Source organism: Mobula birostris, chromosome 13, assembly GCF_030028105.1.
Source record: "Mobula birostris isolate sMobBir1 chromosome 13, sMobBir1.hap1, whole genome shotgun sequence".
NCBI lineage: Eukaryota > Metazoa > Chordata > Chondrichthyes > Myliobatiformes > Myliobatidae > Mobula > Mobula birostris.
In genome coordinates, this window is record NC_092382.1 from 7754852 (window position 1) to 7767049 (window position 12198).

The window sequence follows — 12198 nt, forward strand, 5'->3', positions numbered from 1 at the left end:
AACGGGAGCAAAAGCAAACACAGTAAGTGTGTTTATAGGACTACTCACAATGTGCTGGAGGAACTCAGCAGGTCAGTCAGCATCAGTTGAAAAGATTAGTCGACGTTTCGGACCGAAACCCTTCGTCAGGACTGAAGGAAGAACTTTGGGGAGGGTTTGAAGAATGCTGGTAGTTGAAAGAACAAGCAATTTGAAAGACAAATGGGTGGGGGAGGGGAAGCAGGGAGGTGATTGGCAAGAGAACAATGTGCAGTAGTAGAAGGAGGTGTAACTATGAGGGAGGTGATGTGAAATAGGGATTGAGGAAGGGAGGTGGAGGGAATTACCGGAAGTTGGAGAATTCTATGTTCATACCAAGGGGCTGGAGACTACCTAGAGGGTATATGAGGTGTTGCTCCTCCAACCTGAGTTTAGCCTCATCATAGCAGTAGAGGAGGCCATGTATGGACATATCTGAATGGGAATGGGAAGCAGAGTTGAAGTGGGTTGCTACCGGGAGATCCTATCTGTTGTGGCAGACGGAGCGGAGGTACTCGACGAAGCGGTGCCCCAATCTGCGTCGGGTTTCACCAATGTAGAGGAGGCCGCACCGGGAGCACCAGATGCAATAGATGACCCCAACAGATTCGCAAGTGAAGTGTTGCCTCACCTGGAAGGACTGTTTGGGGCCCTGATTTGTGGCAAGAGAGGAGGTGTAGGGACAGGTGTAGCACTTACGCTTACAGGGATAAGTGCCAGGTGGGAGATCCGTGGGGATGGACGTGCGGATAAGTGAGTCGCGGAGGGAACAATCCCTGCGGGAAGCAGAGAGGGGTGGAGAGGGAAAGATGTGCTTAGTGGTGGGGTCCTGTTGAAGGTGGCGGAAGTTGCGGAGGATAATGTGCTGGATCCGGAGGCTGGTGGGATGGTAGGTGAAGACAAGGGGAACTCTGTCCCTGTTGTGGTGGCGGGAGGATGGGGTGAAAGCCGAAGTGTGGGAAATGGAGGAGATGTGGGTGAGGGCATCATTGATGACGACAGAAGGGAACCCACGATGTTTAAAGAAAGAGAATATCTGAGATGTCCTGGAACGGAAAGCCTCATCCTGGGAGCACCTCCGCGACGTCCCTCCCCACGGATCTCCCACCTGGCACTTATCCCTGCAAGCGTAAGTTCTACACCTGTCCCTACACCTCCTCTCTTGCCACCATTCAGGGCCCCAAACAGTCCTTCCAGGTGAGGCAACACTTCACCTGCGAGTCTGTTGGGGTCATCTATTGCATCCGGTGCTCCTGGTGCGGCCTCCTCTACATCGGTGAAACCCGACGCAGATTGGGGGACCGCTTCGTCGAGCACCTCCGCTCCGTCCGCCACAACAGACAGGATCTCCCGGTAGCCACCCACTTCAACTCTGCTTCCCATTCCCATTCAGATCTGTCCATACACGGCCTCCTCTACTGCAATGATGAGGCTAAACTCAGGTTGGAGGAGCAACACCTCATATACCATCTAGGTAGTCTCCAGCCCCTTGGTTTGAATATAGAATTCTCCAACTTCCAGTAATTCCCACCCCTTCCCTTCCTCTATCCCTATTTCACACCACCTCCCTCATAGTTCCACCTCCTTCTACTGCTGCGCATTGTTCTCCTGCCAATCACCTCCCTGCTTCCCCTCCCCCACCCCTCTGTCTTTCAAATTACTGTTTTTTTTTTCTACTACCAGCATTCTTCAAACCCTCCCCAAAATTCTTCCTTCAGTCCTGACGAAGGGTTTCGGCCCGAAACGTCGACTAATCTTTTCAACTGATGCTGACTGACCCGCTGAGTTCCTCCAGCGCATTGTGAGTGTTCCTTTGACAACAACATCGGCAGATTATTTTGTGTTTACAGGACTAATGATTTATTAGCAGACAGCGTGAGAAAACACACAGGAGGAGATTTAAGTGATGATCTTGCTGTCATTCACCATGGTTGGTTGATTGCGTCTTTACTGGTATTTGGAGCTCAATTCATCCGAGACCACCTTAAGAAATTTACCAACTGCACAGTGGTATGCAGGGGTGAACGTAGGCAAGTGAATGGCCAGGGTGAGTACGATACAATTGGTGAGCAGCTGTAAAAGTGAAAAGTAAATAGCATAGGCTGGTGTTAATATTCTCAACGGTTGAATTTACCCATTAAAAGTGCGTTGATTGTTTGTCCTTTGAATGCTTTCCTATGTATAATGCAACAGGACAAAATATTCCCAGCTAAGCTGACGAAGATGACATTTCCAGACTGCTGGGATTTCAACTGAATAAATTTGAAAGTTCAGAGTTGCTGATCTAATTATAATATCATAGTTTATGTAATAACAATTACTAAGATTCTATAAAATTGTTACATACGTGAATGTAATGAGGATCCATCTGCAGTTCTTCACGATATTCAATGGCAAGCCCTTCCAGGTGTTTACCCATGTGGTCCACATCATGGGCTGCATCCGCCAATGCGTTCATTACCAGGCGACCGTGATTTCTGACCGATGGGTCACAGTCTTCGAAGCCAGTGAATTTCTTGAAATTTTTCTTAGTTTGAGGATAGACCTTAAACAACCTTCAGAAAAATGGAAAGTGAAGGCAGAAATTATTTGCAGACACAATATACACTACATCTCGCCTAGAATTAAATTTAATTTTTCTTCGGACCAGCAATCGCACTACTTTGGAAAATCTTCAATTCTATACAGAGAATGTCTTTGTATAGGGAAATGCAAAGACATGTTACCGATTACAAATAATAGCTGAAAATGCATTAATTATACTATGAATCTAAGAAAATTACCTGACTAAAGCATCCGCACCCCAAGCTTCAGCATTTGCCTTTATGTGGTTGCCAATTTCTTCCATAATCTGTTTCTCGCTGTCAGAGAATGCCATTGTTGCAGAGTTTTCGCCTTTTCAGATCTCTCAATAACCAGGAGATGCCTCTGGCTTGATGTGTCCGTACTTACTGCAATTCGCGCTGAGCCGCACCCTCTCCGCCCCACTTTTCCCATTGGTTGTGGGTCCTGATTCATGGTCTATGTAATATAATGATAAGAGGCAATGGGAACGGCAGCCAGTTGTCCGGTTCACATACGACCGTTAGCAAGGATATCCTGTTTCCTAAAAGATAAACACCACCTTAATATATTTCATTTGAAGCGCTTTTGCAAAAACTTAGTATATTTCCGTATAAGTTATCAGTAAATGTAGAAAAACATCCATTACTCTATATGCGTTTTCAAACTAACCCTGATATAATAAGTTTATTTCGTTTTATTGTTATTTTTGCCTGGATATTACACTGAATTCACCCATTCAACTTCATCCTCCTCACCTTTAGTCTTTTTTATTTCACAACTGTCTAACCTCAGTGTGCAGGGAGACCTGGTTTTCCAAAATTCTCAAGATGCCTGCTGCGTACGCTGCACAGAAACTGACTGGGCAAAATGAATGTTAATGTAACCATATTGGACCAGGAAGTGTGTTGGTCTAGAATCACGTAAATAATGTGTATTAGCAAACAGCTGAAGGATTTGGTTATGCCCTAGTCTATTTAAGGTCTAAAACGTGAGGATGGCCAGAGCAACTTTGCAGTATTGTTCTGGAATTACATAGACATGGGAGAACTGAGCTGATGTTACAAGCACATTTAGAGAAGGAAACTCAGGTCAGGTTTGAGGTTACAGACCTGATCAAACAGCGAAAGGGAGAGTGATGAAGTTGGCTTCTGATATCAGAATTATGCAGCCAAAGCAAATGATTTTGAATTCTTCCTAAAGCTCATTTGGAACAAAATTTCCTTCATTCATTGCCAGACATCAGATAACTAGCGTGACTGAGCAGAAGCAGTGGATGAGTCAGCAGAGTTGCAAAGAAATACAATGTTGTGGTTCATTGTATCTAATATGTTACTGCTCTCTGAGAAACATAAAGCACTGATTATTTTAAGAAAATACATTAAAAACATTTTGTTTTCATATTTAATTTAAATAATTTTGTGATTTGCCTCAAATTGTATAGAATAATGATTTAGCAATGTCTAGTGAACACATCTCACATGGAGTAATGATACTACAATACTTAACCGAATGTTATTAGCATATGGTGGGTGGAATTTATTATTTAAACAACATTTTGGATGGAATTTTGTCATTTCAGTAACAGACTTTCATGATGTGAACGTAAGAAATGAATGAAGGTTTGGACACAGCCTTTAGGATGACCTCTTCATTCAGTAAACATTTAGTTGATCTGCTGGACGACCACAACTCCACTTTTTTGCTGGATCATCATATCCTTTGATCTATTACATTCTATTTATCTACCAATTCCAATTCTTGAGAGAATTAACATGTACTCAACACCCACAGTACTCTGAGGCAGAGCATTCCAAACAGCCACAACCACAAAGAGAAGAAAATCCCCATCATCTCACTGTTGAAGTGGCTAAACCTGTTTTGTGAAACCAAACCCCAGAATACTTTCTGGGTTGAGCCTCCAATGAAGAGAAAATTTAAAAAATCAGAGTTTAAAAGAATGTTGGGAGTCCTTGTGCAGGATTCCCTACAGGTTAACTTGCAGGTTGAATTGGTGGTAAGGAAGGGAAGTCAATGTTTGCATTCATTTTGAAAAGTCTAGAATATTGAGCAAGGATGTAATGCTGACACCTTATAAGGGTTTTGTCAGATCACATGTTATGTTGGTGGTACTGGGAAGCTGGGTGGTCATGGGTAACACACACGAGAGATGGAGACGTGAGGAACAAATGTACCGCTGCTTATTTTACAAGCCGTCTACCCAGCATGCCCTCTTACAATACATTCAGTACATAACACACAGAAAAGCTTGACAGAAACCCGTAAGGGACAAAATAGACACGAATGCATAACACGTCCCCTCTCCTCATTCTAATGCTTTGTCCCACTTCCCGTACACAGACCAGCTGCTGAACAGTTAATATTTGACGTTGTAATCATCAAATTCAACAACAACAAAATAACATGTTTTCTCAGCAAAGGAAAAAAGAAATAGCATGCCTCTATTTCCAGACATAACCCTGGGAATCATCCTGTGCCATGAGTTGCAGCTCAGTCACCAAACTGCAGATTCCATCTGTTTGGAGGCTACTTGAGGTACTGACGACTGGGGGATGACACCAAAGGTGTTTTATCTCTTGGTAGTGTGTGCTTATACATCTTGGTTTGGGTACCACATTGTCAGTAGGAAGAACCTCAGAGAGCACAGGGGATGGGGGATGAATGGCCTTGCTGATTCGGAACTTATGTATATGGTTCTGACTGACCAGCAGGTCACCTGGGATATCTGAGGCTGGTGGCTAAACTACAGGGGTGGTAGAAATTCGGGGGGAGTTGATTGCAAAGTTCAACCTGTCTTCATACTTTTAACTAGTTTACTTAAAGCAGACTTATCTGCGTTTACTTTCGTATTTGCTCAGGATCAGTTCATGCAGTTGGAGTCTATTCCAGATTTGACACCATGAATGGGGTGGCAATGTTCCTCACAGATTGCATTTTAAGACCTTTCAGTTCTGCTTCCACCTCTTCCACATACAAAACCACTCCAGTCGGTAAACTGGCCTTTAGTTTCTCCTCGTTAGCAGTGAGACTGGACAGCTATGGTTTCACACCCACATTTACTTTTCACAGTATTTCTAAAATATCTACCCTTTCATTAATCTTCTTATGATCTTCTTGTATGGAATGGAAGCAAAGTCGTTTCCAAGCTTTGCAAAAGGAGTTTGGATCCTCTATTCCAGACCAACATATCTCTCAAGTTTTTCATGTGTGGTAGAATACAAGCTACTGAAGCATCTACCCGCTCTACTGAAGTCACTTGAAAACCCTTGACTGAGCTTTCTACTTGACACTGATCCGGGTGATCCGGGTGGGTGTTCCTCTGGCTACACATGTAACAAGCCAGTTCGATTTCAACCATTAAGGGATAGTTTGGATGGGAGGGGTGCGGAAGGCTTTGGCCCCAGTACAGCTCGAAGGGATGAGGCAGTTTAAATCGCTCAGCCCAAAGGCCTGTTTTTGTGTTGTACTTTTCCATGTCACCTTGATCTCTGATTCATAACAGAGACAACGGGTTGATTCAACAAAGATCAGAAATAATTTTCAGAAGTTTAATTTTTCACAGCCCAAGGATATTCTAACAAGGAGAACATGTTCTGCAGACTTTTCAAGCGGTCCCTTCTCTCTGCCCCACACGCTGGTCTTTCGTAACCATCGTAACACACAAATGCTGGAGGAACTCAGCAGGACCGGCAGCATCTATGGAACGGAGAAATTAGTCGAGCTTTCGTGCCAAACCCTTCAGTGGAACTGGAAAGGAAGAGTGAATAGCTCAGATCATGGATTGATTTGGAAGATGAGGATGGTTGTTCTGTGAAACTTGGAGCTCAGGGTCTGTGTGGAAGCATCTGCTGGACCCGCACATTCCTCGGAACAGGGAACGGCCTTTCTGCTGAAATCAAATCCGACCGGTTCGACAATTCACTGTAATTCAGGTGTGACATCATTTACTTTTATAATGTATTTATCCATTTTTGCTGCAGGGAAGACCGATAGAACCATTAATGTGTCTTTAAGAAATTTACCTGGGGTCTCGAACCCACAACATTACCCGTTACAGAGCTGCGAGTGTTAGCTGCGAGTTTCCAGCATTTCATGTTCCCCTCGGACTCGCATCAGCTGCAATTATTCTACAAGTATTTTCAGGATTCCTGCAAGTAATCAGTCCGTGTCATTCCTAACTGCAACATTAACTTGGCTATGTTCCCAGTTACTGTTGCCAGTAATGTTTAGATGTTTGCTGTAACCGTGAGGGTGAGGGCGAGGGAGAGGAGGGGCTGATGGAAAGGAGGAGAGTGCGGTTTGAAGGGTGAGCAGACGGAGGAGGGGCAGGATGAGTGTGTGGAAGTTAGAGAGGGGGAAGATGAAGTTGCGTCGAGAGCGGGCGGAGTGGGAGAGAGTTAAAGAGATGGGAGACATGGAGAGGGTGAGAGAGGGGGAAGACGTGCATGTATTTTCTATATCCATTAAAGAATGCCAACGTTGCATCCACCCTCTTCACCACCGACTCAACCTTGGAGGTTAACCTTTAGGGTATCCAGCACAAGGACTCCCAAGTCCCTTTACATCTCTGCAGTTTGAATTCTCTCCGAGGTTGTCACTCTCTATCTTGTAGTCATGGAAGCATCAAATCTGCTGATCTTTGTCCTGGACCAGATACTGAGCAGGATTCCGAATATTTACATGTTAATCGAAATTTTCTTGCGCTCCAAGTGTATACCGGTGTTTAACATCCACGCTGTTCCTCTTTGTTTGGTCTGGTCCACAGTCACCCTTCACTTTTGATCATTTGTAGCCAATTGATGTCAAAAAAATTAAAACTAAATATTGCACCACGAAAATCAGGGCAATGATTCTGGGGACAGTGACTGTGATCAGCTGTTTAAGGAACCTTTACTGGTACTTTCCGTTCTCACAGTATTATACAACAACAATTACTCCATCTATTTGTTTGACTTCTCTACATTATTTGTCCTTATCTTTCGCGATGCCAATGGACTTATTTAATTGCACCCTCTCCTCTGTAAATCCCATTTTTGCTGTTTTTCCTGACGAATGGATTAACAGCTGGGCGCAGGAGACTCCGGTATGCTGACAAGGGGCAGGGTGCCAGAGGCTCGGAGACGGAGAGCCACAGGAAACCCTTCGAGCAAAGAGCTGCTTCAGGACTGTAAGAAATGCAAGAGAACACTTACGAATAAACAAGCAGGAGAGTCAAAGGAAAGCATGATGTTTTCTTAGCGGACAACGTGAAGGAGAATCGTATGGGAGGCTGCAGATATGTTAAGAGCAATGGGACTACAAGAGACAGACTTGGTCCTCTGGGAGATCAGAATGGTAAACCGTGCGTGCAGCCAAAGAGATTATTCAATGCGCATCTGTATTTAGTCAAGAGACGGAGAGAGAATATATAGAGGTAATGCAAATAGGCATCAACCATGGTTTCTATACATATTATAGAGAAGCTGTTTGCAGTCTTGAAGCTGGGATTAAATCACCAGGACTTGACCAGGTGTACCCTCAGACCCTGCGGGAGGCAAGTGTAGAAAATGCTCGGACTCCAGCAGAGATATTTAAATCACCCTCAGGCCAGAGGATTGCAGCATAACCAATGTTGTTCCACTGTTTAAGAAGGATTCTAAAATAAACCATGTAATTATGGGCCGTGAGCTGACATCAGTAGTGGGAAAGCTACTGGAAATTAATCTAAGCGACCGGATCTATGAGCATTTGGATAGACATGGACTGATTAGGGATAGTTAGTTAGCATGGCGTATTACGTGGTAAGTCGTGTCTCAGCACTGTTATAGAGTATTTCAAGCAAGTTATCAGGAAGCTCGATGAAGGCAAGCATTGTCGGTACGGATTTTAAAAAGGTATTTGACAATCTCCAGCATAGGAGGTTGGACAAGGAATTCAAAACGAGGTAGTAAATTGGATAAGGCATTTGCTCCGTGGGAGAAGCCAGAGTGGGGTAGCCGATGGTTGTCTCTCTGACTGTAGGCTTGTGACTAGTGGAGTGTTGCAGGGATCGCCTTTCGCTCTTTTCATCTGTATCAACGATCTGAATGACAGTGTGGTTAGCTGGATTAGCACATTTGCGGTCGGCAGCGAGGAATACTATCATGTCTTGCAGCGGAATCTGGCCCACCTGGAAAACGCTGTTACAGATTAATGGCGTTTGGCACATCGGCCTTCATAAATCAAATACTAAACACAAGAGATGGGATGTTATGGTGAAATTGTACAAGACATCGGCCTTCATAAATCAAATACTAAATACAGGAGATTGGATGCTATGGTGAAGTTTTATAGGACATCGCCCTTTGTAAGTCAAATGCTAAATAGAGAAGATGGGATGTTATGGTGAAATTGTACAAGACATCGGCCTTCATATGACACTGGCAAATGATACTTAAAGGGTTGACGGTGGATATGCAATGGCAAGCATTTAAAGGTTGCATGGATGAACTACAACAATTGTTCATCCCAGTTTGGCAAAAGAATAAATCAGGGAAGGTAGTGCACCCGTGGCTGACAAGGGAAATTAGGGATAGTATCAATTCTAAAGAAGAAGCATACAAATTAGCCAGAAAAAGTGTCTCACCTGAGGGCTGGGAGAAATTCAGAGTCCAGCAGAGGAGGACAAAGGGCTTAATTAGGAAAGGGAAGAAAGAGTATGAGAGAAAACTGGCAAGGAACATAAAAACTGATTGTAAAACTTTTATAGATATGTGAAAAGAAAAAAAGATTGGTTAAGGCAAATGTAGGTCCCCTACAGACAGAAACAGGTGAATTGATTATGTGGAGCAAGGACATGGCAGACAAATTGAATAAATACTTTAGTTCTGTCTTCACTAAGAAGGACATAAATAATCTTCCAGAAATAGTAGGGGACAGAGGGTCCAGTGAGATGGAGGAACTGAGGGAAATACATGTTAGTAGGGAAGTGGTGTTGGGTAAATTGAAGGGATTAAAGGCAGATACGTCCCCAGGGCCAGATGGTCTGCATCCCAGAGTGCTTAAGGAAGTAGCTCAACAAACAGTGGATGCATTAGTGGTAATTTTTCAAAACTTCTTAGATTCTGGACTAGTTCCTGAGGATTGGAGAGTGGCTAATGTAATCCCGCTTTTTAAAAAAGGAAGGAGAGAGAAACCGGGGAATTATAGACCAGTTAGCCTAACATCGGTGGTGGGGAAAATGCTAGAGTCAGTTATCAAATATGTGATAACAGCACATTTGGAAAGTGGTGAAATCATCGGACAAAGTCAGCATGGATTTGTGAAAGGAAAATCATGTCTGACGAATCTCATAGAATTTTTTGAGGATGTAACTAGTAGAGTGGATAGGGGAGAACCAGTGGATGTGGTATATTTGGATTTTCAAAAGGCTTTTGGCAAGGTCCCACACAGGAGATTAGTGTGCAAACTTAAAGCACACGGTATTGGGGGTAAGGTATTGATGTGGATAGAGAATTGGTTAGCAGACAGGAAGCAAAGAGTGGGAATAAACGGGACCTTTTCAGAATGGCAGGCAGTGACTAGTGGGGTACCGCAAGGCTCAGTGCTGGGACCCCAGTTGTTTACAATATATATTAATGACTTAGACGAGGGAATTAAATGCAGCATCTCCAAGTTTGCAGATGACACCAAGCTGGACGGCAGTGTTAGCTGTGAGGAGGATGCTAAGAAGATGCAGGGTGACTTGGATAGGTTAGGTGAGTGGGCAAATTCATGGCAGATGCAATTTAATGTGAATCAATGTGAGGTTATCCACTTTGGTGGCAAAAACAGGAAAACAGATCATTATCTGAATGGTGGCCGATTAGGAAAAGGGGAGGTGCAACGAGACCTGGGTGTCATTATACACCAGTCATTGAAAGTGGGCATGCAGGTACAGCAGGCGGTGAAAAAGGCGAATGGTATGCTGGCATTCATAGCAAGAAGATTCGAGTACAGGAGCAGGGAGGTACTACTGCAGTTGTACAAGGCCTTGGTGAGACCACACCTGGAGTATTGTGTGCAGTTTTGGTCCCCTAATCTGAGGAAAGACATCCTTGCCATAGAGGGAGTACAAGGAAGGTCCACCAGATTGATTCCTGGGATGGCAGGACTTTCATATGATGAAAGACTGGATGAACTGGGCTTATACTCGTTGGAATTTAGAAGACTGAGGGGGGATCTGATTGAAACATATAAAATTCTAAAGGGATTGGACAGGCTAGATGCAGGAAGATTGTTCCCGATGTTGGGGAAGTCCAGAACGAGGGGTCACAGTTTGAGGATAAAGGGGAAGCCTTCTGGGACCGAGATTAGGAAAAACTTCTTCACACAGAGAGTGGTGAATCTGTGGAATTCTCTGCCACAGGAAACAGTTGAGGCCAGTTCATTGGCTATATTTAAGAGGGAATTAGATATGGCCGTTGTGGCTAAAGGGATCAGGGGGTATGGAGGGAAGGCTGGTACAGGGTTCTGAGTTGGATGATCAGCCATGATCATACTGAATGGCGGTGCAGGCTCGAAGGGCCGAATGGCCTACTCCTGCACCTATTTTCTATGTTTCTATGTTTCACACGATCAATGCCCCTCATCATTTTATACACCTAAAAAAAGGTTCTAAATATAAACAAGAAAATTATACATTGCTTTGAGGATTTGTTGGAAGTATACAAAATTATGAGTGTATACATAGGGTAAATGCAAGCAGCTTTTTCCACTGAGGTTGGGTGGGATGACAACTAGAGGTCATGGGTAAGTGGGGAAGGTGAAAATTTAACGGCAACATTTGGAAAAGCTCTTTACTGAAATGGTCGTGAGAGTGTGGAATGAGATGCCAGCACAAGTGGTGAATATGAGCTCAGTTTCACCATTTAAAAGAAGTTTGGATGGGAGCCTGGATGGTAGGGGTATGGAGGGGCGATGGTCGCAGTGCAGGTAATTGCATTAGACAGCTTAAATATTTATTCTGAATTGACTTGATGGGCCAAATAGCCTGTTTCCGAACTGAACTTCTCCATGTTTCTATGACAGAGAAGCTGGCCAAAATTGTTTGGAAGGGAAAAGGTAGGATTGACAACGGAGCAGCAACGGCTGGAGTTTTGGGGAGGAATTCGGGAGCTGAGTGATCGATACATCCCGAAGAAGTGGAAGCATTGGAAAGGCAGAAGGACACGACCATGGCTGAAATGAGAAGCCAAAGCCAGTATAAAATCCAAAGAGAGGGCAAACAAAAGAGCAAAAACTACTGGAAAGCTTTTGGAAACCAACAGAAGACAACTAAAAGAGTCAGATGAGCTCAGGGCGCAGAATTATGATATTGTCGTGATTAAGCGCTATTCTGATGATATCGGAAAGGATCTGGCGAGTGTGGATTGGGATAGGCGGTTTTCTGGCAAAAATATACCTGGAAGGTGTGAGGCCTTCAAAAACGAAATTTTGAGACTACTAAGCCTGCAATTGCAGATCAGAATAAAAGGTAAGGATAACGAGTACAGGAACGTTGATTTTCAAGAGATATTGGGGCGCTGGTTAAAAGAAGAGAGGAGGTGCTTAGCAAAGAACGGCAAATAGGATGAAATGAGGTCCTTATGGAGTCTAGCA

General features: G+C 43.9%; 1 protein-coding gene across 1 annotated transcript; it reads right to left on the reverse strand.

Annotated features, from left to right (window-relative positions):
• Positions 1 to 1764: 1764 nt before the first annotated feature.
• Positions 1765 to 3020, reverse strand: LOC140207467 (hemoglobin subunit alpha-like). The gene is made up of 3 exons (XM_072275985.1): positions 2802 to 3020; positions 2366 to 2573; positions 1765 to 2091 (listed from the first exon to the last, which is right to left on the reverse strand). The coding sequence occupies exons 1-3, from the start codon at positions 2894 to 2896 to the stop codon at positions 1966 to 1968; spliced, it is 429 nt and encodes a 142-aa protein (XP_072132086.1). The 5' UTR covers positions 2897 to 3020; the 3' UTR covers positions 1765 to 1965.
• Positions 3021 to 12198: the final 9178 nt, after the last annotated feature.